This window comes from Arvicanthis niloticus, chromosome 4, assembly GCF_011762505.2.
Source record: "Arvicanthis niloticus isolate mArvNil1 chromosome 4, mArvNil1.pat.X, whole genome shotgun sequence".
NCBI lineage: Eukaryota > Metazoa > Chordata > Mammalia > Rodentia > Muridae > Arvicanthis > Arvicanthis niloticus.
Genome location: NC_047661.1, coordinates 87,575,723 through 87,601,729, shown reverse-complemented (window position 1 = coordinate 87,601,729; position 26,007 = coordinate 87,575,723). Strand labels below are relative to the sequence as shown.

The window sequence follows — 26,007 nt, the reverse complement described above, 5'->3', positions numbered from 1 at the left end:
GTTCTGGCACTGTAGACACTGTTACTCCTGCTCCTTGGATGAGGAAACCGAGAGAGGTTAAATAACTTGCCTCACATGACCAGCTACTAAACGGTGAATCAGCACCCAAACCTAGACCTGCCTAGCTCTCAATCTCATTTGATGATGCCACACCGTATAGCAAGTAATAAACGGAAGAAGAGATTGCCTCCCCTTTATAGATGCTTATCTGCTGAGGACACAATGTTCCTATTAGAAGTAGCAGGCACAGCAGGTGGGGGCATTACAATGGGGAATTCCATGAAGCCATGTGTTTTTACTCTTTGTGTGTGGGTGTGCATGACTGTATATATGTATTCCTATATGTATGGGCACACATGCATATGCAGTTGCATGTGCATGTATGTACCTACATATGGAAGCCTGAAGTTTGACCCTGGGAATATTCCTCCATTGCTTTCTACGTTGTTCACTGACGCAGAATGTCTCACTTAAACCAGAGTTCACTGGCTGAGTTAGTCCAGCTAGCTAGCTTGTTCCAGGGATCCTGCCTTCTGAGAGCTGAAATTACAGGTGGGCCCTCTCATCTACCTGGCATTTAACATGGGTTCGGGGATCAGATTTCTGGTTCTGATGCAAGTTTGGCAAACCCTTGAACCACAGAACCACCTGCCCACCCCAGGTGGTTTTTATTCTGGACCAAAAAAAAAAAAAAAAAAAAAAAAAAAAAAAAAAATGTGGGAATTTTTAAAATTTAAATTTGCATGAATTATACATATTTTTCTTGGTAAAGGAAACAGCTTTGTTTTTCCTTTAGAAACTTTTTTCAATACATTTTGATCATACTCTTTTCCCTCTCCAGCCTTTTCTTTTTCTTAATTTTTCCAAAAAGGATTTATTTTGGCATTTGAGACATTTGTAGCCCTGGATACCCTGGAACTCACTATGTAGACCAGGCTGGCCTGGTTGGACTCACCGAGATTGGTCTGCCTTTGCCTCCTGAGTACTGGGATGAAAGTTGTGCACCACCACATCCTTTATATGTATACACACGGTGGCATACCCTTGTTTTCCTAGTACCTGAGGCATTGAGACTGGGAGTTTCAGGTTAGCATAGGCTATGATATGGGCTACAGTTGTCTCTAACATCAAAACAAAGGGAAAATATGACACACATTTCTTTAAGGAGGATTCATTAGTTCTTCTGTAAAGGTCCATGGTACTGAAGCAACATTCTATCTTTATAAGGGGAACACAAAAAAACCTGATACAATGGCTAAGGACCTGGGGTTCAGTGGTAAAACATGCCTGGAGCCCAGGGTTCTATCCCCAGCACTCCCAGACTAGAAGAAAACTAACTGGGTTGAAGTCGCACTAGGATGCTGAGGCTGAGGCAAGTCAGAGGCATCTTCATCTTGAGTTCATGGCAGTTCCAACTTCATCTGTGTGGAGTGGAGTGTTCTCATGGAGAAGGGAGTAACAGACGGCCTTATTCATGTTTGTCATAGGCAAGAGGACACTCAGACAAGGTCCAAGGAGAGAGCCTGGAGAGATACTCAAAGGTCAAGAGCGTTGGCTTCTCTTGCAGAGAATCTAGGTTTGATTCCCAGAACCCACACGGTGGCTCACTGCCATCTCTAACTCCAGTTCTAGGGGAATCTGACACCCTCTTCTGGCCTCCTTGGAAACCAGCCACACATGTGGTCCAAAGATAGACAGACATGCAGGCAGGCAAAACAGCATTACACATATAAATAAAAGTAGGTTTAAAAAAAAATTTAATCCTAGCACTCAGGAGGCAGAGGCAGGTGGATCCTGAATTCGAGGCTAACCTGGTCTACAAAGGGAGTTCCAGGACAGCCAGGGCTACACAGAGAAACTCTGTCTGAAAAAGCAAAACAACCACAAAACAACAACAAACAAACAAACAAACGAATAAAAAACAAACTTAAGGCAAAAGAGTAAAAGGCCATGATGGCTCAAACTTGTAATCTTAGCCCTCCAAGAGGATGAAGCAGAAGAATCACCTTGAGTTTGAGGCCAGCCTCAACTGCATGGTGAGTGTCAGGTCAGCCCGTCTCAAAAGACCAGAAGAAGGCAAATAAATGGAAAAAAGAAAGCAAAAGCCTTCTGGACGTTTGTGTGGTGACACGCCATGGGCTTGGAGTTAGTTACAGGTCACTCTGGTCAGTGGCTAAGAGCCTGCTCTCTTATGTAACTTGAAATATTTTTTTCTCATTTTGGTCATTTAGAAAAAGGATCTTCCACCTGCAAAGTGCGCCCAGCCTGCACAGACAAGGATTATTTCTACACCCACACAGCCTGTGATGCCCAGGGAGAGGTGGGTAGCATGCTCTGAGCACCTGTTCCTTACACTTGACCACCGTTCAGGCTCCCGTGGTCAATGAACTGATGAACTGAATGGAGGAACCCCCCCACCCGCCCACCCCCGAAGACCTGCGTGGTGAGCCCAGACTAGTGGGAGGCCAAGAACATGGTTATGGTTTCATTCATGTTCTGAGCAGGCTTACTTTTGCCTGTGTGTTTTACCCAGTATTGATACATTCTACTCCATTTTATTTTTCTGGGTTACTCCCGTTTGCTTAGTCCCAGACCCCACCTGCCCATCCGTCCACATCTGCTGCGTTTCATAATGATACTCAGTCTCAAGTGCTAGCTGCTTCCAAGGAGAACAGAGGGGATCTTTTCTTACCCCCAAGTCTCTGGAAAATGGCATAAGTCAGTGTTTCTCAACATGTGGGGCTTGACCCCCTTGGAGTCAAATAACCTTTCACAGGGGTCAACTGTAGTTGGTCCAATTTAAATTTATCCCTGACTCACTTACAAATAAATGAGACTTAGACTATAGTTTCTTATTTGGCTTTAACGATTACTAGGGGCTAACCCCTAATCTACTTGTCTAGCTGCTGGCCCGGCTGCCTCCCCATCAGTGTTCCCCAAATACTTGCTGTTTCTCCTGGCCATGTGCTCATGATCCATCTCTTCTCCTGGGACCTTCTCCTCTCTCCTCATTCTTCCCCTTTCTCACACGTTCAACCACGAAACTAAAAATCCCACCTACCTCTGGTACCCTCCAGTGATTGGCTGTAGCCATTTTTATTTAACCAATAGTTTTAAATTAAGGAACGAGGTTTGCACAACGAAAGCTGGTACATGTGAAAATTGCATTACAATGCATAGCAACAGACCAGACCTCAACATAGCAACATTGATATTCAACCTCAACATTGGAAAACATAGATATTCGCATCACAATTCATAGCAGTAGCAAAATTACAGTATGGATTTGAATTACTATAGGAATTACTACTGTGAAGTAGCAATGAAAATGATTTTATGGTTGGGGGTCACCACAACATGAGGAACTGTATTAGAGGGTCACACTTTAGGGACGGTGAGAGCCACTGGCCTGACTAGTTTTGGTTCCAGTTGTCTCTCTCCAGCTCCCACCCACACCAAACCTTCAGTCTCAGACAAAGCCTTTGTAGTTCTCTGTCTCTGGGCTGACAAACAATGCCTATGTGAACTGTCAGGCAGGGATCAGAGACCACCGAGATGCATCTCAGTTCTCCCAGAGCTCACAAGGGCAGCAGGGAGTCTGAAGAGGAGAAACAGGGGCTGGCCACAAGGCAGTGGAGGTGATAAATAGGGCCTGGGAGAACCCCAGAGAACAGAACAGGTCTGAGGAGCTGGAGAAAGCCTTTTTGAAAAGACTATTCAACAAATAAAAGACAATCAACAAATATTGAGGGGGTGTGTGAGTTTTTGTTTTGATTTTTTTTGAAACAAGTCTTATTATGTAGACAGTGCTGGCCTAGGATTTACAGAGATCTACTTACCTCTGCCTCCTGAGCACAGGGTTAAAGGTATGCACTACCATGCTCAGCTAATAAAAAAAAAAAATTTTTTTTTTTTTTTTTGGAAAGAGTCCACATATGTTGTCTGAAGACACCTGGTCACCCATTTTCTCTGTCATCAGAGACACCCTTCCTCCTCTGACCGATGTTATTTGGCAGTTACTGTGAACAAATGTGTGACCAAAACTGTGTGACTACTTTTTCTGGAATTCTCATCCTGGTCCAGATCTCTGGTGTCCTCCAGCATTCTTGGTAGGGTCTGAAACAGTGGTTCTCAACCTTCCTAATACTGCATGCAACCTTTTAATACAGTTCCTCGGGTTGTGGTGACCTCCTACCACAAGATATTTTATTTCATTGCTATTTCATAGCTGTAATTTTGGTACTGTTATGAATATAATATAAATACCTCACATGCAAGACATCTGATATGTGAGCCCCAAAGGAGTCTCAACCCACAGACTAAATCCATGTGTTGAATCTTGCTTAATCCGTTTTCTTCTTTTCTTTTTATTTATTGTTAGACACAGCTCATGTACAAATGGGCCATGCCAAAAATCTGTGGCGAGGACCTGGAGGGCGCAGTGAAGCTTCCCGCCTCCGGTGTGAAGACCCGCTGCCCACCCTGTAACCCAGGTTTCTTCAAAACCAACAACAGCACCTGTGAACCTTGCCCATACGGCTCATACTCCAACGGCTCCGGTAACAGCCCGGGCGCTCTGCTCCTTACATCCTCCCCGTCCTAATGCTTGGCTGTCGGGTGGGCCACGTGAATACCCAGAGTAGCTATCAGAATAGACTCTGCCAATCCACTGAAGGCAGTGAAGAGCAGGCCAGTTCTGAGGACCAGGGTCAGGAGTCTATAGGTTAGGGTCAGACTTAACAACTGCCCTGCCTTCTTCTTCATTCCGTCTGCAAACACGACCCGGGCCTCAAGAGTCTCAGTCTTCAAAACAGAGATGTCCAGTATGTGGATGCTAAGTAGAAAGTTCAGGAGGCTAAAAAGGCTCCCTGGACAGAATCAGAACCTTTGCTGCACAAAGGAGTCGGGGTGGGGAGCCGGGGTGGGGGGGGACTGTGTCCATGCTAACCCGAATGCAGTTGATGGCTATGTGGGAATCACGTGAAGTACATGAGAAAGATTAAAAGGGACGTCGAAATGGATGTTTTGGTAAGTAAGGACAGTTGGCGTACTGGCCTGTGTGTCTAATTGGAACGTGTTAAATATAATTTGAGTCCCTCTGGCACGTCTTTGTACCACAGCACTGCGCCATCCACTGTTTGGCTGCCGCTTGTCTGTCTGGCAGCAGTCAGCACTTTCTGACCATGGCTGTAGATTTCCTCCTGGGTAATGGATCTTGTGCTTCCCCTAGATTGTACCCACTGCCCAGCAGGCACCGAACCTGCAGTAGGATTTGAGTACAAGTGGTGGAACACACTGCCCTCCAACATGGAAACTACTGTTCTCAGTGGGATCAACTTTGAATACAAGGGCCTGACAGGTGACTGCCTCTCCCCACTTACCCTGCACTGTCACTCCCTGCACTCCCACGGGGAGTGACCCATCCCCTTGAAAGCATCACTCTTTACAGCAGACATGCCACCACCGATGCTCAGTTTCAGAGACAGCTAGAAAAAGCATGGACGGTTCATGCCTGTAATTCCAGCGCTCAGGAGGCTGAGGCAGGAACATTGCTGCAAATAAGAGGCAATAATGAGGTCCAGGCTGACCTCTGGGTGAAATCCTTCTCAAAACAACAAAATTATTAAAAATAAAACAAAAGGGGTCAAGGCAGAAGGATTGCCTCAGATCTGGTCACCCTGGACTACAGAGTGAGAGAAAGGGGGTGGGGGAGAAAGAGAGGAAGGTGGCTAGGAAGAAAAGAAATGAGTAAGTTATTTGCTGGGATAAGAAAGGTCTGAAAACCTTAAAGGACAGGGCTGTTATCTCTAGAGCGCCACCCAATATACATTTGCCAATACCTGAGGGCATTAACCCTTTCCTCTCCTTCTCCAGGCTGGGAGGTGGCTGGTGACCACATTTATACAGCTGTTGGAGCCTCAGACAATGACTTCATGATTCTCACTCTGGTCGTGCCAGGGTTTAGGTGAGGAAAGCCCAAGACAACCTGGCCTCATCCCAATCCCACATACTCAGGAATGTGGTAGAGGAGAGGGCTCCAGAGCTGAGTCGGTCCAGACAAGAGGAGCACACACAGTGGCTATGCTAACTGGACAGTAGCACATTTTCTTAGTTATCACCAGTGGCCGTTACTCTTTTAAAAATTTATTTTTATTTTGTGTGTGTATGCATGTTTGCTCGAATGTATGTATGTATGTATGTATGTATGTATGTATGTGCCCCCATGAGAAACCAGAGAGGATGCTGGATTCCCTAGAACTGGAGTTACAGGTGACTTGCAAGCCACCATGTGGGAGCTAGGAATCAAATCCCAGTACTCTGCAAGAGCAGCCAGTGTCCCCAGTCTCTGAGCAGTCTCTCTGAGCCCGGCCCCCACTCCTCCCCCACCCTGTGATGAATGGCATCGTTTGAATATGTCAACTTGATGATATTCGAAATCACCTAGGAGACATATCTCTAGGTATGTCAGGAAGGGCATTTCCAGAGAGGACTGGCTAAGGAGGAAAGATCTCTCTCGGATCTGGAGCCACCTCACGCTCCAGCTGCCACACTGCCCCAGGAAGTGGACTTTATCCCCTCAGACCATGAGCCAAATAAACCCTTCTCTCTTAAGTTGCTTTTCATCCATCATTTTGTCACAGCAATGAGAAAAATAACTCTGCCCGTGCTGTATCGGCCCACCTAGCTTCTCTCACTGACAGACCACTTGAATCCTTCCTCTTCACAATAGCCAAGAGAGTCTCTAAAAAGAGACTTAAAGTCAGGGCCACAGTGCCCTTTGCAGTTCATTTTTTATGCATTTACTTCTTAGACTAATTTCTTTTACTTTGTGTGTATGAATGTTTTATGTGGGTATGTATACGCACCTTGTGTGTGCCTATTGGATCCCCTGGAACTGGGGCTATGTATGGTTGTGAGCTATCATATAGGTTCTGGGAATTGAACCTGGGTCCTCAGCAAGAGCAACAGCAGCTCTAAACCACTGAGCCATCTCTCCAGCTCATATACAGTTCATTTTTACTTGTGGCGAGAAGATTGAACAGGATTGTCCCTATTATAAAGCATATGCACATTTGGTGTATTGTTAGACATCAACACTATAATGAGATATAAATATTTGTCACCTCCATTTCATAGTTGACGGAGCTAAGCTAGGTCAGTGTCATATAACTTGGGTGGCATAATTGGACTTAGTTCCCACTTCTTTCCTACAGACACCTTATCTAGGTCCCCCAAACCTTCAACTAACCCTTTCTGCTGTCTAGACCCTTCGAATAGCACTTCTTGGCCTCTGAGATGACTTTCAATGTTTCTCTCACAGACCTCCGCAGTCAGTGATGGCAGACACAGAGAATAAAGAGGTGGCCAGGATCACATTTGTCTTCGAGACCATCTGCTCTGTGAACTGTGAGCTCTACTTCATGGTGGTATGTTTCTTCTCTTAGCCAGATGGGGACTTCCACGGGAGGGTTGTCCCAGCATGTCCCAGCAGTGAGGCAATATCCTGGACACCCATCACAGTGATCCCACAAAGCAAAAGCCAAGAGTGACTGCCAAGTAGTACTTAACATAGGTCTGACCAGTGTGCTAGCCCACAACGTAGCACTTGCCTCACGTAGCAATCACGCCTTCCTCACCTGCCTCTCCTGGTCTCAGGGCATGAATTCCAGGACCAATACTCCAGTGGAGACGTGGAAAGGCACCAAAGGCAAACAGTCCTATACCTACACCATCGAGGAGAATGCTACCGTGAGCTTCACATGGGCCTTCCAGAGGACCACCCTTCATGAAACAGTGAGTCCTTCTCCTTCCCGGGTACAGACTGAGCACAGGATTCCTGCCATGAGCTCACGCTTGCTTCTGAGTTCACAATCTGCAGAATGCTCAGCATGGCTCTCAGGGCTTCTAGCCTTTTCTAAGTGACTTCCAGGGAAGATGACATTGAATACCTTCACTCATCTGTCCCCTTCCCCTTGTAGTCTCTACCACAGGTGAAGCCAGACCTGTGGCTATTTTCAAGAATAATTAATCTGCTTTTCTTTTGGTTTTGAGACAGGGTCTTGGTATGTAACCCAGGCTGACCTAGAACCTGTAAATCCTCCTGCCTTAGCCTTCCCAGAGCTAGACTAAAAACTTGGCTTTATTTTCTTTCTTTTTTTTTTTTCCCCAAACCCAAAGCCAGCTCTAACTTTTAATAGAATTGGGACCACATAAAGACCATTTGCCACTTATGTCTGGAGAAGGCAGAAGAGACAAGAGGGAGGTGGGTAGTACTGCTTGGCCACTGCACTCTTTTTCTTGGGACATTTTCTCTTGATGATTGTTCTTTTTCTTTAGATATTTCATTTGTCCCTGTAGTCTCTGGATTCCTTAGTTGGATGCTTTTATTCTCCAATTCTGATGGAGTCTCAGTTTATCTGCAGCTGGGGAGTGCTTTCCCTGTCTGTGGAGTCATGCAACAAACTGGAGTGACAAAATGTTTTTTTTTTTTTTTAAAGCAAAATTCCAAATATTTGATTTACCAAATGAAGACTGAGGAGTCAGACACTTTGGTGGAAGCCTGCTAGCTCAGAGGTGCAGACAAACCACCTAGCTGATCCTTCTATCCTACCAACCTCCCAGGAAGAGAAGGAAAAAGCCTGGCTTTATTTTCTTAACTAAAAAAAAATGCAGATGTATTTCAGAAAGCACAATAACCTGGGCTATAAAGTGGACCCTGTCTCAAAACAAAACAAAACAAAACAAACAAACAAACAAGCAAACAAATCCCCCATAATCTTGTTACCTGGAGAAACCCAGCAACTATCTGGGAGAGTGTGCATTCTTTGTTTCTATGTCTCTCTGTCTCTGTCCCTCTCTGCATCCCACATGTATAATAAGTAGACTCTCACTTTTAATCCCCACTTCTCAGTCTCTGGTTTTTAGAGACAGGGTCTTATGATACAGTCCTGGTTGATTTCCACCTTGAGATCCTTCTACCTCTGCCTCCTGAGTGTTGGGATTGTAGGGTAGTAAGACTACATCCAGTCCTAATTTTGATTTTTTTTAAGTACGTGGATTTTTTTTCTTTGACAAAGATCCCCACCCATATATTAGAATCTCTTATAAATTCCCCATGGTACATAACATTTTTACATGGAACTTAAAATAGGTTAGTCTTGTTGTTAGTTACACAAAATATACCTTAAAAGCCACTGTTCTTTTTTAAGTTAAACTATTTATTTATTTATTTATTTATTTAACTTTGGGTTTTTTGAGACAGGGTTTCTCTGTGTGGCCTTGGCTGTCCTGAACTCAGTATATATATATAGACCAGGCTGACCTCGGACTCACAGAGATCCACCTTCTTCTGCCTCCCAAGGGCTGGGATTAAAGGTACATGCCACCACCACTCAGATTACAATTTATTTTTAGTATCGTTCATTTTTAATTATTATATAAGGAGCCACTGCTAAATAATATGAGAAAGATGCTTCCAGTGGTTCAGTCAGTACCAGCTGTTGCCGTGGAGCCCAGGGACCTGGGTTTGATCTCCAGCATCCACGTAAAAACCAGGACATGAGGCAGTTAGTTCAGTGAGAGACCCTGTCTCAAAAAAATGAGATGGAGAGTGATAAAAAGAAATCTGATGTCCATGTCTGGCTTCTACATGCATGCTCACATTCAAATGCACATATACACATGTACACACACAAGTAAAGTGAAAATAAACACACATTTTTGTAAGATACAATTACACAGTACTCTGCTCTTCCTATGGCTGCTGCTGCTTTAGGCCTCTCCTTTCTCTGCTCTTGTTTCCTCAACTCCAGGGCAGAAAGTATACCAATGATGTCGCCAAGATCTACTCAATCAATGTCACCAACGTCATGGGGGGCGTGGCCTCCTACTGCCGTCCCTGTGCCCTAGAAGCCTCTGATTTGGGCTCCTCCTGCACCTCTTGTCCTGCTGGCCATTACATCAACCGGGATTCTGGGACCTGCCACCTCTGCCCCTCTAACACCATCCTGAAAGCTCACCAGCCTTATGGCGCACAAGCCTGTGTGCCCTGTGGTCCAGGAACCAAGAACAACAAGGTACCACCAGTCTGCCAGACTTGCACGGGTGCTGTGTTCTTAATGGGATTCTCCAGGGGCTGATACCCACATGCCTCCTCTAGAGACCCCCAGCCCATTCCCATGCTCAGGTTGTTGTGAAGGACACTAGCCAGGAGGTGACCGTAGGTGGTGAGTTCTTAGCAGGAGGTCTTGTCTTCCCTCTGTAGTAGGCAACTCATATCTTCAGTTGGTGGAGATTAGTGACCCTGTGGTCCAGAGGTTTGGCATCTGTGGAAAGACCTGAAGGGAAAAATTAGTGGGGTCTGTGGCCCAAATTTTGCTCATTTCCGCAGTATCCTGCCCCCTCTGTTTTAGGAAGGCGAGTCAACCTTTGCTGGTACTTAAAATTAATCTGCATGGCTGCCCTCCATCCAGGGGGCTTCTCAACTCTGTGGATATAAAAATCTAGTGTGGCCAAACAGTGATACTGCTCCCAAGTAGTTTCGCATCCAAGAACAAACAAGTACAAGCAAGGCATGGTGGGTGGCACCTGTCAGTAATCCCAGCACTTGGGAGGTAGAGGAGAGAAAGTCAGGAGTTCAGGATTATTCTTATCCTACACAGCAAGTTTGAGGCCAGCATAGAACTCATGAGACCCTGTCTCAAAAACAAAAACAAAACAAGATAAAACCCCAAAGAGAGTACATTAGATAGTTGTTAACATTTAGAATTAATTTGTATTTTACTGATCACGTGAGGGAGATACCTATCAGACTTTATTCATTTATTTAAATTTATCTATGTATTTATGAGACCAGGTTCCATATAGTCCAGACCAACCTCAAACACTATATAGTCTTGCTCTAGTTATCTGCAAAGTGTGTACATTCATTGTACAGACCCCTGAAAATCTTTTAGGGCAGTGGCCTCAACCATTGAGTGGGAGTCGCACGTCAGATATCCTGCATATCAGATATTTACATTACAATTTATAATAGGAGCAAAATTACAGTTATGAGGTAGCAATGAAGATAATTTTATGGTTTGGTGTCTTAAAGGGTCTTAAAGGGTCACAGCATTAGGAAGGTTGAGGACCGTTGTTTTAGGGGATACCTGAGACATTCTCCATAGTCTTCTTCCCCTGGCGCTCCCTCTGCTGCTGGGGTAGGAGGAGGGGACGGGAGAGAATGGCCATAAGTCAGACTGCCTCTGACTGGGTCCCTAACACAAAAAAACAGGAAGCAAAGCTCCTTCCACAACTCAGTTTCCCACAGAGAACTCCAGCAAAAGGAAGCGAGTTTCAGTGAGTTTAAAATGACCATGTGTGCGCTGCATATGCGGGGAAGAATGGAAGTCTCCTTCTTGCCACTCTGGAACACTTACTTCAGTTAAGGCCCCCCTGTCTTCAGCTTGTAAAGACAAGCTTGGTCACAGAGCACATGCCCAGCCTGCACAAGGCTCTAGGTTTGATCCCTAGCGCTATTAAAAACAAAATCAGACAGGGATTCTCCAGTGAGTACTGACATCTGGGAACCTCAGAGTCCTGTAGTGTGACACATGTGCCACAGTAAATCATAGGTCTATTCAAAGACTGAGACAAGAGGACATTTAGCGGACATGAATGGAAAGTGTGTCAGACATATTGGAACACAAGGGATCTTGGCCACAGTGATTAAAACGAGAGCGGCATCAGTCCAAGGCTGAGTGGACAGTTGCCGGGCAGATGTCCTTGTAAAAGTCCTTTGTGTATGTATAGGGGCATCCTTGTAAGAGTCTGCACACTGGTGCTTCTTTCAGTCTTTCACGATGGCCAGCACAGGCGATCGTATGTGAACCCACTTCAGTCATGTTCATCTTATATGTGCCAATAATCAATCAATCAATAGCAAGGTAGATCCGATCAATGTCTGCTTCACTTCTTTTAATGTACGTCAGTTCTTCCTTCCTCCTCTTCCATTTCATTCCTGCTGGAGCAGGCTGTGGGGAGGTCTGCTGTACTCCAGTGCAGCTCTCATGGCCTGAGATTGACCATTGACTGGACCCTTTCCCCCTCAGATCCACTCTCTCTGCTACAATGACTGCACCTTTTCCAGAAAGACCCCCAGTAGGATTTTCAACTACAACTTCTCAGCTCTGGCAAGCACCGTCTCTCTGTCGGGAGTGCCAAGCTTCACTTCAAAGGGGCTGAAGTATTTTCATCATTTCACCTTGAGTCTCTGTGGAAACCAGGTAAGCAGTGTGAGCTCTGAAAAGTGGACTAGAGGCCATATATAAACACAGGAGAAAAACAAAACAAAACAGAGAACACCACAGAATCTCTGAGGCAGTCAGGGAAGTTGAGAATTAAAGAGGTTTAAATAGTTGCAGCCAGCCTCCCACAGGGAGCTGAGAGAGGTAACCTTGGGGAATCTAGGATGTGTGTCCTTCTATTCCTGCTTCAGCCTCCCAGGTACAAGGTGTACACTCGTCTCCACGGCTGGTCACGATAAGGTTAGTAAAGACCAGAGGTGCCAGGCATGGTGGCACAGAAACAATCCCAGTCCTCTGAAGGTTGAGGCAGGAGGATCTGGAATTTGAGATCAGGCTATGCAGAGCAACTATCTCAAAAAAACAAAAAAGCCTGGCGGAGAAGCCAGTTTCCTTCTGTCAGCACACAGTTTGCTTTGTTTTATTTTGCTCTTTCACAAAACAGAAGGGAGAGGCTGAGAGTACGACTGAGAGGCTGAAAAGTTTGGCAGGCTTAAGGCCCTGAGTTCATTCTCCCAGAACCTTCCCTCCCTCCAGAAAGGTTATCCAGTCCTTGAGTACCACGTATTTGGGGTGAGGGGATGAAGCAGGGTAATCTTTAGTACTAGGTCCCACTGGGCTACTTATCGAAATCTCATCAAAACAACCAACCAACCAACCAACCAAAGAAATAAAACAAACTCAAAGCTCCATGTCTGTTTGAACCCCTGGGAGTCTGTCCAGACATTGCTCCCAAGACAGACAGTGGAACCACAGCACCAAGGGAGACAAGAAGGGAGCATAAGCCAGCCCTAATGTTCCAGTAAATGTCACTGGCCTCAGGGCTCAGTTGCATAACCCAACTTCAGTCTAGAGGATGCACCCAGATACAGAAGGGCCCTTGATCAGTTGGTTAGAACTCCAAAGCAGCTGCTACCAGCACAGTCAAGGTGACCACACGGAAGTACAAGGCTAGTGTCTAGAAACTGGGACAAATCTTTACCTTCTCCCCCACCTCCACCCCCTCCCCTTCTTCAGTCTTCTTGTGAGAATCATTCTGCTGCAGCATGGGATGGGAAGCTTACCTTTTAGATGTGGGGGCGTGGGGAGTGGTCCCTGTTCCCTTCTGGGACTCTTCTGTAATCTTGTGCTATCTTCCACATGTGCCCTACCAGGGGAAAAAAATGGCTGTGTGCACAGACAATGTCACTGACCTCCGGATCCCTGAGGGTGAAGCTGGTTTCTCTAAGTCTGTCACAGCCTATGTCTGCGAGGTGGTCATCATCCCCTCTGAGGTGATGGGTTACAAGGCTGGGGTGTCCTCACAGCCGGTCAGTCTTGCTGACCGACTTATTGGTGAGTAATCCAGTTACCCCAGACTTGCTTGAGTGTCTGTGTCTGTGTGTCTGTGTATATGTGTATGTGTCTCTGTTTATGTATGTGTCTGTGTGTATCTGTATGTAGGTTTGTGTGTCTCTGTGTGTCTGTGTGTATCTGTTTGCATGTGTGTCTGTGTGTGTTTCTCTCTGTGTGTGTATCTGTGTGTGTTTCTGTTTGTATCTGTTTCTGTGTGAATGTCTCTGTATATGAGTATCTCTCTGTATATTTGTGTTTGTATTTGTGTGGGTCTCTGGGTGTCTGTGTGTGTCTTTATGTGTCTATGTGTTTCTCTCTCTCTCTCTCTCTCTCTCTCTCTCTCTCTCTCTCTCTCTCTCTCTCTCTGTGTGTGTGTATGTGTGTGTGTGTGTGTATGTGTGTATGTGTATTAATGAATATGAGGCTGATGGCTGGAAGGTACATGGCCCCATGTGAGAAGCCCAACCTCCTGATCTTTTTTGAATTCTATTCCATGTGCCCCTGACATCTCTGATAAACCCGGGGTCCGAGTTTGCATGAGCCACTCGGCAATATGATGAAATAAAGGTTGGTTGTTGACAGGCCTTGAAAGCATTGAGGTAGTGACCAGCTAACACTATGAGCAAGAACTAATCAGGAGCTCTGGTTTGACAGGAGTGTCAACAGACATGACTTTGGATGGAATCGTCTCCCCACTTGAACTTTTTCACCCAGCGACCTCAGGGATCCCGGACGTAGTCTTCTTTTTTAGGTGAGGATGAAAGACCAGGCTAAAGCAATCTCAGACTCTTCCACAGAATTGCACCCCACCCATCCACTTCCTACTTGTCAAGCCTAAGCAGGATTGATGGAAGTCTAAGGCTACCCAATCATCAGAGTAAAAGCCGGCTGTGACTTGACATGAGCTTTTTGCATATTCTTGGGGCCATTATGCACTGGGTCAGGGAGAAAAATGGAGGATCTGCTGAAGGAGGTCCCAGTATGTGCTAGCCCTTTCTTTCTTAGGCCAGGGCGTTGCACCCTTGATTAGATTTCCCTGGTCTCCACTCTCTCCACATAAGAACCAAAGTTTGTGCCTTCCCTGTCTGTCAAAGAGAACCTGAGACCCATACGTGCCCAAATCACCCCATGTTGACTCCATACAATGGCTCCCCAGTGACAGCAGGGTGAGCCCTTCCCTCATGGCTCTCACTGCAGATCCAATGATGTAACTCAGTCCTGCAGTTCTGGAAGATCAACCACCATTCGCCTCAGATGCAACCCAATGAAAGCTGTTCCTGGCACCCTGCGGCTACCCAGGTAATCTCTGTAGGGGGGAGGCTGCACCAGCCACAGCCACTCTTTCTGAAACTCACTCCATCTCAAGACGCAGACATTATTTTTAAAAAGAAGAAAAAAATCATTTTAGATCCATTTAAGGACTCTTGGGGGCATAGTCATGGCCCCTAGATCTTAACTCAAAGTAAAAAAAAAAAAAAAAAAAAAAAAAAAAAAAAAAAAAAAGCAGGGTGTGGCCATGTGTGCCTTTAATCCCAGTATTTGGGAGACAGAGAGGCAGATGAATCTCTGAGTTGGAGGCCAGCTTAGTCTACATATCAAGTTTTAGGTAACTAGGATGACATAGTGACATAGTGACATTGTCTCAAAGGGGGAGAGGGACAGAATATTTGCTCTACCAATAGCATAGAAGTAGAAATAAAAATTGCTTCTTTTGGCTAAGATCAAGTGTAGAAGTAGAAATAAAGCCTCCTTGCCATTGTAAATATCACACAAGCTAATCCAGAAATCAAGCATGGGAGTGCATGCCTGTAACCTCAGCACTTAGGAGGTGCAGACAGAAGAACCAAGACAATTTTGTGTATTCCAGGGGGCCATTATAAACCGGGGCAGAGAGAAACATGGAGGATCTGTCACAGACTTCCCTTCCCTGAAGGATGTCCCAGGATTTTTGTTTTGGCTAGGCCAGTATGTTGCTGCCTTGACTTGCCTCAGTCTCTTCACATAAAGACCAAAGTTTGTGACCCAGTCGAGATTGATCTCAGCAACATAATGAATTCAATGCCTGGATTTCAGGAGACACTATCTTAAAAAAACAAAACAGAACACACATGTGCGTGCACGCACATATACACACATACACACATGCACACACCTGCACTGGTGTTCAAACAGGCATGCGTGCATGCGTGCGTGCGAGCACACACACCTGCACTGGGCTGGGGAAATAGCTCAGTAGCAGAAGTGCTAGGTGCACAAGCATGAAGACCTGAGTTTGCTCCCTCGCATGGCGTCACACTTGGAGTCCCAGTGTTGGAGAGCTGGAGACAATGGATCTGGACAGGCCAACCTAGCCTAATCAGCATGGCCCAAGTCCCCTCCCCCCCCCAAAAAAAAAAAAAAAAAACCAAAGTGGACATTTTCTGAGGAACAACACCCAAGGACAGGCATAGCACATATCTACATCTGAACTCCATCTCAACTGCAGTCCCACAACCAGGCAGTTGTATAAAAATAGCCATTGTGGTGGCGCACGCCTTTAATCCCAGCACTTGGGAGGCAGAGGAAGGTAGATAGATTTCTGAGTTCGAGGCCAGCCTGGTCTACAGAGTGAGTTCCAGGACAGCCAGGGCTACACAGAGAAACCCTGTCTCAAAAAAACAAAATAAAAAAAAACAAAAAAAAACAAAAAAACAAAAAAAAAAAAAAAAACAACAACAACAAAAAAAAGAATGTGACACATCCATGGGGAGAACAGGGGAGACCCCCCCCAGGGGTCCTAGAATCTGGATATATTAGGTTGAGCCTTCATTTGACATCAGCAGAAACAGGCAGGGATATTGGAGAGTAAGCTGTTAAGATGGCCGTGGTGACTCATCCATACATTTCCAGCTCTTGGAAGGCCAGGACATGGCATTACTGTGAGTGTAAGGCCTATGTGGGTTACAGAGTGAGACCATGTCTCAGAAAGAAAGGGAGGAAGAAATATAGAGAGGAAGGAAAGGAGGAAAAAAGGAGGGAAGGGAGGGAGGGAGGGAACATCAGAGTTAAAGGCAGGTTGAAGGAGGCATTTGGGGGAAAAAGAAGACGAATCAGGCATGAAGTGTCACGGGCATCCAGTGTGACAACTTGGTCTCCTTTCTACTTTGCTAGCATGTGCTCTGATGGCACCTGTGATGGCTGTAACTTCCACTTCCTGTGGGAGAGTATAGCCGCTTGTCCACTCTGCTCGGCCTCTGACTACCACACTTTTATCAGCAGCTGTGTGGCTGGGATCCAGGTAGGCTCTCCTCTCCTATGCTCTGCTTGGAGAACACCCAGGAGACAAGGGGTTCTGAGTTCTGAGGTCCTCGTTTTTCTTTCCAACAGAAGACTACTTACATGTGGCGAGAGCCAAAGTTGTGCTCCGGAGGCATTTCCCTGCCTGAGCAGAGAGTCACCATCTGCAAAACGATTGATTTCTGGTTAAAAGTGGGCATCTCTGCTGGCATCTGCACCGCCATCCTGCTCATCGTCCTGACCTGCTACTTTTGGAAGAAGAATCTAAAGTACATGGTGGGGTGTTGGAGTCTGAGGGAGGTCAGAGTTGGATCCTTGAGCCAGGGTATTACTGAGAATTTTCTTCAGAGTTGACTATTGAGTCTGCAATTGACCAGAGACTTTTAAAAAGATACTCATCCACTGTAGGTCTTGGTTATTTTTGTTCTTGAGCAGGGATGGCTATCTAAAAATGGCTATAAGATTCTCTAAGGAAAAACCAAACCAGGTGAGGTGGTGCTTGCCTTTAATTCCAGTACTTAGGAGGCAGAGACAAGTAGACTTCTCTGAGTTCAAGGCCAGCTTGGTCTATATAATAAGACACTATCTCAAAAACAAAACAAAACAAAAACACCCCCCCCCAAAAAAAAAAAGAAAGGAAGGAAGGACTGAAAGAAGAAAGGATCCTTGGGCCGAGGTTGTAGATCAGTGGTAAATTACTTGCCTAACATGGATTCAAAGTCCAGCAAAAAAGAAGAATGTTCTTAATTTGTGGTTTTTATTAACAATGAAACCACAGGGTATGGTACATGCCCGTAATCCCAACACTTAGGAGGTAGAGGCAAGAGGACTCAGAGTTCAGGATCATTCTCGAGGATATCAGTTCTGGGACAGCCTGGGCTATATGAAACCCTGTCTCATAAACCCCAAAACCAATCAAGCAAGGCATGACTTTATTTTTTTTTGTTTGTTTGTTTGTTTTTGTTGTTGTTGTTGGGTTTTTTTTTTGGTTTTTTTTTTTTTGAGACAGGGTTTCTCTGTGTAGTCCTGGCTGTCCTGGAACTCACTTTGTAGACTAGGCTGGCCTCGAACTCAGAAATCCGCCCGCCTCTGCCTCCCAAATGCTGGGATTAAAGGCGTGTGCCATCACCGCCCGGCAAGGCATGACTTTATAATTTCAATATTTCTGTTAACCTTTGATATCACACAAGCAGCCTTGAAAAAAAAATAAAAGATCACTAAATTGAGAAGCAAGATCCCTTCTCTTCACCTGTCCTTCATGCCATTTCACAAGGCTTTGCTATGACAGGCAGTATCTGTTTGCAGCCCAACCTTTCCCCCTTACTCCCACATTCTCATCTCCTGCCTCTTCTGTTCCCTTATTTCACAGATTAGAATACAAATACTCCAAGTTGGTAATGAATGCTACTCTTAAAGACTGCGACCTGCCAGCAGCAGACAGCTGTGCCATCATGGAAGGAGAGGATGTGGAAGATGACCTCATCTTTACCAGCAAGAAGTCCCTCTTCGGGAAGATCAAATCCTTTACCTCGAAGGTAGGGAGGGACAAGAAGTGGACTAAAACTCAGCTTAGAGGGGTGGTGTGGACACTGGGATACTAAGTGGCCCTGCTCCATACAAGACCTCTACTCTGATCCCCACTCCCAACACTCTTCTGGCCTCTCCTAAAAATATCACCTTCTTCCCTTCGTAGCTCACATCAGTACTCTCTTCCCTGGAGCCCAGCCTGCGCTTGACCAGGCTTCTCCTTCCCAGTGTGTATTCTGGTGGGTGGATTGTTAGGGCCTTTTAACTTCCAGATGGAGTATTGAACCATTTATGTTAATAGTTACAGAGAGAGAGACAGAGAGAGAGAGAGAGAGAGAGAGAGAGAGAGAGAGAGAGAGAGAGAGAGAGAGAGGAGGAGAGAGAGAGAGAGAGAGAGAGAGAGAGAGAGAGAGAGAGAGAGAGAGAGATCTCCCTTTTCTTTTTCCTTTGAGTGAAGAGGAGGCCATCTCTAGGTTTGATTTCTGATAGATGCCAGGGCCTCAGAGCCCTTAACCAGCAGAGGGTGCTATCCCCAAGGTGTGTGGGCCCTGTCCTGAGTGGCTGAATCACAGCCAAGCGTAAACTGCAGCTGCTATGTAATTCTGAACTGGGAGGGCTGGCTCTGTGTGGGTGTGTGGGTGAATGTGAAGCTCATAAATGCAATACAGACACCACTGTCTCTGGGCATAGGGCCAGCAGAGGGCATCCAAACAGTTTCTCCTGACTACTTACTGCACAAGGGAGTCTTTCAAACAGGTGTGAATGAGGTGGGCACTAGAGGCTAGGAAAGGGCAGGGAGCCTGCAGAAGAAGGGGTTGGCAGTCTGTTCAATGCCTGGCTCTTCTTTCCTTTGTGCTGACTTGTCAGGGTGACACCCTTGGCCAACGTGGGTCTTGATTTTGGTTTTTTTTCTCCCACCAGTGAGAGATAACCCTGGAGACCTCTTAGGGCTGTCTGAGGCTTCTAGAACTCTGCAAAGATGCAAACCAAGAATCATAAGTCTCACATTCTCTGACTGAATCTGTAGAGAGCAGGAAGGGACAGAAGATAACTCGTTCCTATGTTCCCACAAAACCACCAGAAGCAGGAAGTCCAGAGGGTTCCTCTGTCACCCATTTTCCATTTCTCTTCTTTGTCCCTAAATTTGCCCCTGTGCAGCAGGCAGCTCCTGTCACCGTCTCTCTTTCAGAGGACTCCTGATGGATTTGACTCGGTGCCGCTGAAGACGTCTTCAGGAGGCCCAGACATGGACATGTGAGAGGCGCCCCTCCTGCCACGCCTGCCTCCTCACCTGGGCACATCACCCTGCAGGCCTGTGGCAATTTAGGTGCCAGCATCCTGTGCTCCCCGCTGCTGGGAATCTCTTTATTGTGGCCTTATCAGAAGTTTGGATTTCAGACCCTTGTTTTTTACAGAGTACCCAAACCTTTCTCTCCACTTGCCTCAAACCTACCAAATATACCCACATGTCGTGTATTGTTTCCTTGCTTATATTTTGTTTTCTAAGACAGTCCACTCACGGGAGCCATACCATTATCTGCCCAGAATTCTTAGAGTTTTAAAAAGCAGTTCTTTTTAAGTACAAAATTGGCTTCTGGTCTCCAGTTTGAGGGCAGGAGCAGCTGGGAGGTTTTTCGATAAAGGCTTTCAGCTCATGATGTCTTTAGAAGGGAGGCTGTGGCCTGAGGGACAGTTGTCATGGCAGTCTCGATTCATTTCTCCTGGGTAATGAGTTTAAGTAGGGAGCAGTGGACAATCTGAGGGCAAGGTGGGTGAAGCCTGTGTAAGAAGCGACTGGAAAAAAAAAAACAAAGGCAAGAAAAAAAGGGGGGGTGTTCATTCTGTTTTATAACCAGGCACCTCATTTCCTTCTCTTTAAATGATATTTTCACTAAAGACAAAGGAAGTTATTTATCAAGAACTTGCCCAAAGTCTTAATAGAGCTATTCCCCATGACTGTTTTTGTCAAATCTCCCATCTCTTTATGACATTAGAAAGAACCAGGTAAGTCTAGCTATATCTTCTATTGGCTTTACTGGAAGTTAATAAACACTTGCCAGTGAGGAACACCCCTATCTGTGAGTGCCTCAGTCCTAGAGGCCTAAAGCATCATGGGATGGAGTCCTAGAGCATCATGGGATGGAGCATCTTGTTTAGAAAGAACACAGGAGTGGGGGGGTGGGGGCAGGGGCTTAACGGGGCAGTATTAGACTTCAGCCCACTGTGACATGAACCAGCTATGGTCATGATATCTTTCTGACTTTAACTTACTTGCTAGGTTACAAAGTTAAAAACTTCTAGACGGACCAGAAAGGAGCTGAATGTCAGGCAGATACAAACCAATCTTCAGGGAGGAAAAGTAGGGATGTCTTACAAGGCCTGCACCCAACTGGGGCATTTGTTGCCCATAAGCCTCTGTCCTGGCTCTGGTCCATTCTCATTTCATTTGTGCACTAAATATCTAAAAGACTCCTGGCCTTCATTTCTGATGACACTCCTCTGAAAGGTAGATTAGGTACCAACTCACAAGTAGAGTGGGATTCCTCTTCCCATTTTCCTTTTACTCCAGCTATAATCGGAGAAAAACCTGGAATAGAAAAAGCAGAGAATAATTTCCAGTTAATTTTTTTCCTACTACTGGGAATTGATTCTCTTTCATTCCATGCCAGAATAGCCACCCTTTGGCCAAGCCTAAGTTACTCATGGTCTTCACCTGTGCCCTTTCCCCAGTGATAGTTGTTTGGTATAGGACAGGGAGGCATTTCTGACTGGTTTGTCAGCCACAAAGTGGCTTGCTCATCTGATTGGTCATAGCTGCCCTGGTGATGGTTTCTAAGAATCAGAAAGATGTAAAGCCATGCCAGGACTTTTGGCCGTCAAAGGCGTCGATGATAGCTAGACAAGCCTAGAAGCTCTTCTTTGGGTGTCCAAGTTGTCCTTCATTTTGTGGCTCTCAGAACCTTGATCATACTGGAATATTCTTAACTGGCTATGTACATCCAGGCCATGTGCTCATAGCCAGTCTCCTGCAGCCTCTTGGATGTCTGCTTCCCAGGGAATAACTTCTTTCTGTGATGAAGACCACAGGAGATACTTAAGACTGTTCTGGAAGACATGGGGAAAAGTTTATCTCTTTGGACTTTTTTATTCTGACATCCTGGAACTGAGTGCCCTTCTCCCAAGCATCCTCAAACAGCACTGATTAAATGATAGCATCTTTCTGGACCTGTCTCCTACGCTTTACAGGGATGGTTCCAAAAGGAAGAGGCTCACCTGCTGCTTCTCTAGCAGCTCAACGACTTCAGATAATTTCAGGATCTCTACTAACACACAGTTCACACACTCCATAAGTCGCCCTTTCAAAGCATACAATTCTGTGACTTTGGGTATATCAATTTTAGTTTTCTGTGCCGAAGATGAAACCCGGGCTTTCTCACATGCTAAGCAAAGTGTTCTACCACTGAATTACATCACTGACCACAAACACAGTTCAGAACACATACACTTGGTCTACACTTTAGTCTTTGAGCCAGGACTGTGGTAGTTTGCACAAACTTTAGGGCCATAGAGTTGGCTCAAGAGATTGTATTTAATCTCCATTTGGATATTTAGAGTCCTAGAATACATTGTTTCATCCTGTAGTTAGTTATCACCTGCATTTGGCTGGGAATACATATGAAGATTATGGTATATCCAAGGCCCAGGGGATTTCTTATGCCATCAAAACTTTTTTTTTTTTTTTTTGGTCCAACTATATTAAAGATAAGACTGACTATATTTATACAACAGGAGCTTTGTAAACGATTTTTCAGCTTTGTGAAATCATATTTGTGTCTCATCAAGACAGTTTGGATTCCCGTTTTATTCTGTATTTCCAGCATTTAGTTTGTTAGGGATGGGTGTTGCATGTCTTTTTTTTTTTTTTTCCCCAAAATAAAAACATATCTTTTGAGCTGTCTTTCTTGAATTACCAGGTGGTAAATGGTGTCTTTGAAGCCTAAGAAAAGAAGAGAAGAAAAAGGAGCATAGATTTCAGAACAAGAACTAAAAAGTTCTTGACACCTATTGGGGAATTAATGCCTAACACCTCAGTTTCTATAATAATAATGCATTAAGTGATATAAGATTCGGAGAAGGACAGAAGATGTGATAAGCAAAAGATAGCTTGTTAGATCCCTTCCCCAGGTAGGCTTCTCTCAAGTGGCATTAGCTAGCCATACAGCATTTTCATAAAATACAAGAGAATTTAGCTTCTCCTGGTAGGAAGTAGATTATTGCAGAGTAGATGTGGAGAAAGTTCTAGAGGATATTAAGGACCTACCATTTCCCAGGGCAACTGGATTCTTCTGATTCTGTACTTTCTTTTCTTTTCTCTGTGTAGCCCTGGCTGTCCTGGAACTCACTCTGTAGACCAGGCTGGCCTCGAACTCAGAAATCTGCCTGCCTCTGCCTCCCAAGTGCTGGGATTAAAGGTGTGCACCACCACCGCCCAGCCTGTACTTTCTTTTACTGTAGTTGAGTACACTTAGCACCCCAGGAGAATTGAATCTGTCAAGTGAGTTTAGTGTATCACCAGGTTTTGAATATAACAGAGCACTAATGTTCTACATCAATCTTTGGGGAAATTATTTAATATCCAAGTTTTTCCTCTAGCCCCTCCCAGTTCTCTATCACAAGAGCCTTTTATATTCTCTTCCTCCTCCTCAGTCTCCTATTTGTTTTGGTTTGTTTTTGAGGCACTGTAGCTTAGGCTGGCTAGAACTCATTGTGTAGCCCAGGCAATCCTGCTTCAGCCTCCCAAGTACTGAGACTATAGGCATGAGTAACCATGTCTGACTATGGGTTTTGGTTTTGTGTATTCATACAGGACTGTCATAGTGCTGTTATTGTATATAAGGGTATTTAGTCTGCATGTATGTTTGTGCATCACATATATGTCTGAAACATGAGGTGACCAGAAGGATGTGTCAGATCTCCTTGGACTGGAATTGTTGGTTTCAAGCCAACATGTAGGTGCTGGGAATCAAACCCACGTCCCCTGGAAGAGCAGCCAATGCTCTTAACTGCAAAGCCATCTCTCCAGCCTGTTGTTGTTTTATGTTACAAAATAAAAAGTACATTTATTCAGCAACAATGATACATTTTAGAATTATAGCATACAATGTAAAAGGGCAAGTTTCTCAGTGTTTTCAAATTCCTTGCAGATTACTCTTTGAGATTCAGGAACACGAAGTCATTACTTAATAGTGTTACAAAAATGGCAGCCTGTTGTTTTGAGATAGGATCTATATGGTCTAGGTTGGGCCTGAACTGTATGAAGCCAAGAATGACATTAACTCTTGACCTTTCTGCTGTCATTTCTAGAATGTGAGGTTAGGTAAATTCCCTGACAGGCAGACAGGGAGAGGGGCCATGAATAGATAATGAACATGCTGAACTTCCAAGATGGCTGACTTCTTCATGGTCTGGACCTGAGACCAAAACCTGGAGATAAAAACAAAGGCCGAAGGGGCTTTTTTATCCTCCTTGGAGGGCTCCTGCCTGTAGACCGGTTTAACAAGTTCAAAGCTTGACTAGGGTGTGTTTACTCCAAACAAGTGAACTGTTTTCTTGTCTTTGTTCAAAATGACCAACCCTTAACTGGGAGAGGAAGACCCTCTCAAAGACCCTTAACCACACCCCAAACTCAGCTCTCCCCATTCCTGTCACTCACTCCTCATTTACCCACCTCCACCCCCAAGGAAGAGACTGGCTTCCTCCTGCTTTTCAGAGGGTCTTTTTTTCCCCTGTGTGTCTTGCTGGGTAGTAAAAGTCTTTCTTTCATTCTTTTTGTTGTTGTTTTGTTTTTTATTTTTGTTTTTCAAGACAGGGTTTCTCTGTGGAGCCTTGGCTGTCCTGGAACTCTCTCTGTAGACCAGGCTGGCCTCAAACTCTCAGAGATTCACCTGCCTCTGCCTCCTGAGTGCTGGGATTCAAGGTGTGTGCCTCTATGCCCAGCAGAAGTCTTTACCAGGTAATTTGTTTGCTGTCTGAGATTTGCCAAGCTGCTACTTGTTGTGCTTGAGACTTCCTGCCTTCAAATTCTTTAACTGGCATAGAAAAAGTAGGGTATTCCATTGCCAAGGTGCACCCGTGGAGGTTAGAGGACAATTTACGGGAACTGGTTCTCCTTTTCCTCTTCACAGGGCCCTGGGATTGAACTCAGGTCATCAGGTTTATCGGCAGATCTTTACCCACTAAACTCTTGCAGGGTTGTTTTGTTTTATTGAGACAGGGTTTCAGGATGCAGCCCCAGACTGGTCTTGAACTGTGCAGCCCAAGCTAGCCTCAAACTTGAGATTCTTCTGTCCCTGCTTCCTGAGCATTGGCCTTACAGTGCTGTGAGTGGCTCGGTGTTCTTTTTCTAACTCATGTGGCCTTTAGATGAGCAAGAGTCTCTGTGGCTCTCCTGTCAGGCAGGACAAGCTGATTGTATTTTGACCCACTTCTTGACTGGGTGATACAGTTATGGAACTTAGGGTCCCAACTTGTGTTCCAGCTCATGTACTCAGGTCTAGCCATCCTCAGTAGGCCAATTTAAAAAGTCAAATTAAAAGTGAAAATCAGGCCGGGCGGTGGTGGCGCATGCCTTTAATCCCAGCAATTGGGAGGCAGAGGCAGGTGGATTTCTGAGTTCGAGGACAGCCTGGTCTACAGAGTGAGTTCCAGGACAGCCAGGCTTACACAGAGAAACCCTGTCTCGAAATAAAATAAAAATAAAAATAAAAATAAAAAAATAAAAACCAAACACAACCTCAAAATCCCAAGGTTGAAGAGATGGCTCAGCAGTTTAAGAGCATTGACTGCTCTTCCAGAGGTCCTGAGTTCAATTCCCAGCAACCACATGGTGGCTCACAACCATCTGTAATGAGATCTGATGCCCCCTTCTGGTGTGTCTGAAGACAGCTACAGTGTACTCATATACATAAAATAAATAAATACATCCTTAAGAAAAAAAAAATGAAAATCAGGCCTGGCAGTGGTGGTTTATACTTTTAATCCCAGCACTCAGGAAGCAAAGGCAATGTCAGAATGATCTCTAAGTTTGAGGCTCTACAGAGCAAGTTCCAGGACAGCCAGGGCTACACTAAGAAACCCTGTCTTGAAAAATAAAACAAGCCAGGCAGTGGTGGCTCATGCCTTTATCCCAGCACTTAGAAGGCAGAGGCAGGCAGATTTCTGAGTTCAAGGCCAGCCTGGTCTACAGAGTGAGTTCCAGGACAGCCAGGGCTACACAGAGAAACCCTGTATTGAAAAACCAGAACCAAACCAAACCAAAACAAAACAAATAAGTGAAAAGCAGAGCTGATGTAGTGGTGAACATATTTAATCCACCATGCCAGAGACAGAGGCAGGCAGGTCTCTGTGAGACTGAGGCCAGCCTAACCTACAGAGTGAGTGCTAGGACAGCCAGAGTGAGACCCTGTCTCAAAACAAAACAATACAAATCTATTAGGAAGCAGAAAAAAGATATTCTCAATGTAACCACATTAGAAAGAGGGGCAGAGAGAACCAAGGAGAACTCTCCAAGTTTCTCTTCAGGGTC

The 26,007-nt window shown here is 45.2% G+C and overlaps 1 protein-coding gene across 4 annotated transcripts in view; it reads left to right on the top strand.

The window, feature by feature from the left end:
- Nucleotides 1-19,903, top strand: part of Elapor1 (endosome-lysosome associated apoptosis and autophagy regulator 1) — a 77,018-nt gene extending 57,115 nt beyond the window's left edge. For 2 of the 4 annotated variants that reach the window (XM_034500153.2, XM_076933143.1), the window contains 15 exons: nucleotides 2,232-2,320; nucleotides 4,382-4,559; nucleotides 5,231-5,359; nucleotides 5,875-5,965; nucleotides 7,322-7,427; nucleotides 7,657-7,794; nucleotides 9,813-10,076; nucleotides 12,093-12,266; nucleotides 13,439-13,619; nucleotides 14,274-14,370; nucleotides 14,817-14,918; nucleotides 16,770-16,896; nucleotides 16,986-17,164; nucleotides 18,265-18,430; nucleotides 19,612-19,903. In XM_034500153.2, the coding sequence (XP_034356044.1) occupies nucleotides 2,232-2,320; nucleotides 4,382-4,559; nucleotides 5,231-5,359; nucleotides 5,875-5,965; nucleotides 7,322-7,427; nucleotides 7,657-7,794; nucleotides 9,813-10,076; nucleotides 12,093-12,266; nucleotides 13,439-13,619; nucleotides 14,274-14,370; nucleotides 14,817-14,918; nucleotides 16,770-16,896; nucleotides 16,986-17,164; nucleotides 18,265-18,430; nucleotides 19,612-19,680 (2,090 nt within the window). In that variant the 3' untranslated portion in view covers nucleotides 19,681-19,903. Of the gene's footprint in view, nucleotides 1-2,231; nucleotides 2,321-4,381; nucleotides 4,560-5,230; nucleotides 5,360-5,874; nucleotides 5,966-7,321; nucleotides 7,428-7,656; nucleotides 7,795-9,812; nucleotides 10,077-12,092; nucleotides 12,267-13,438; nucleotides 13,620-14,273; nucleotides 14,371-14,816; nucleotides 14,919-16,769; nucleotides 16,897-16,985; nucleotides 17,165-18,264; nucleotides 18,431-19,343; nucleotides 19,481-19,580 lie in introns of those variants that run through there. The other 2 variants (XM_034500154.2, XM_076933142.1) reach the window with 2 other exon arrangements.
- Nucleotides 19,904-26,007: the final 6,104 nt, after the last annotated feature.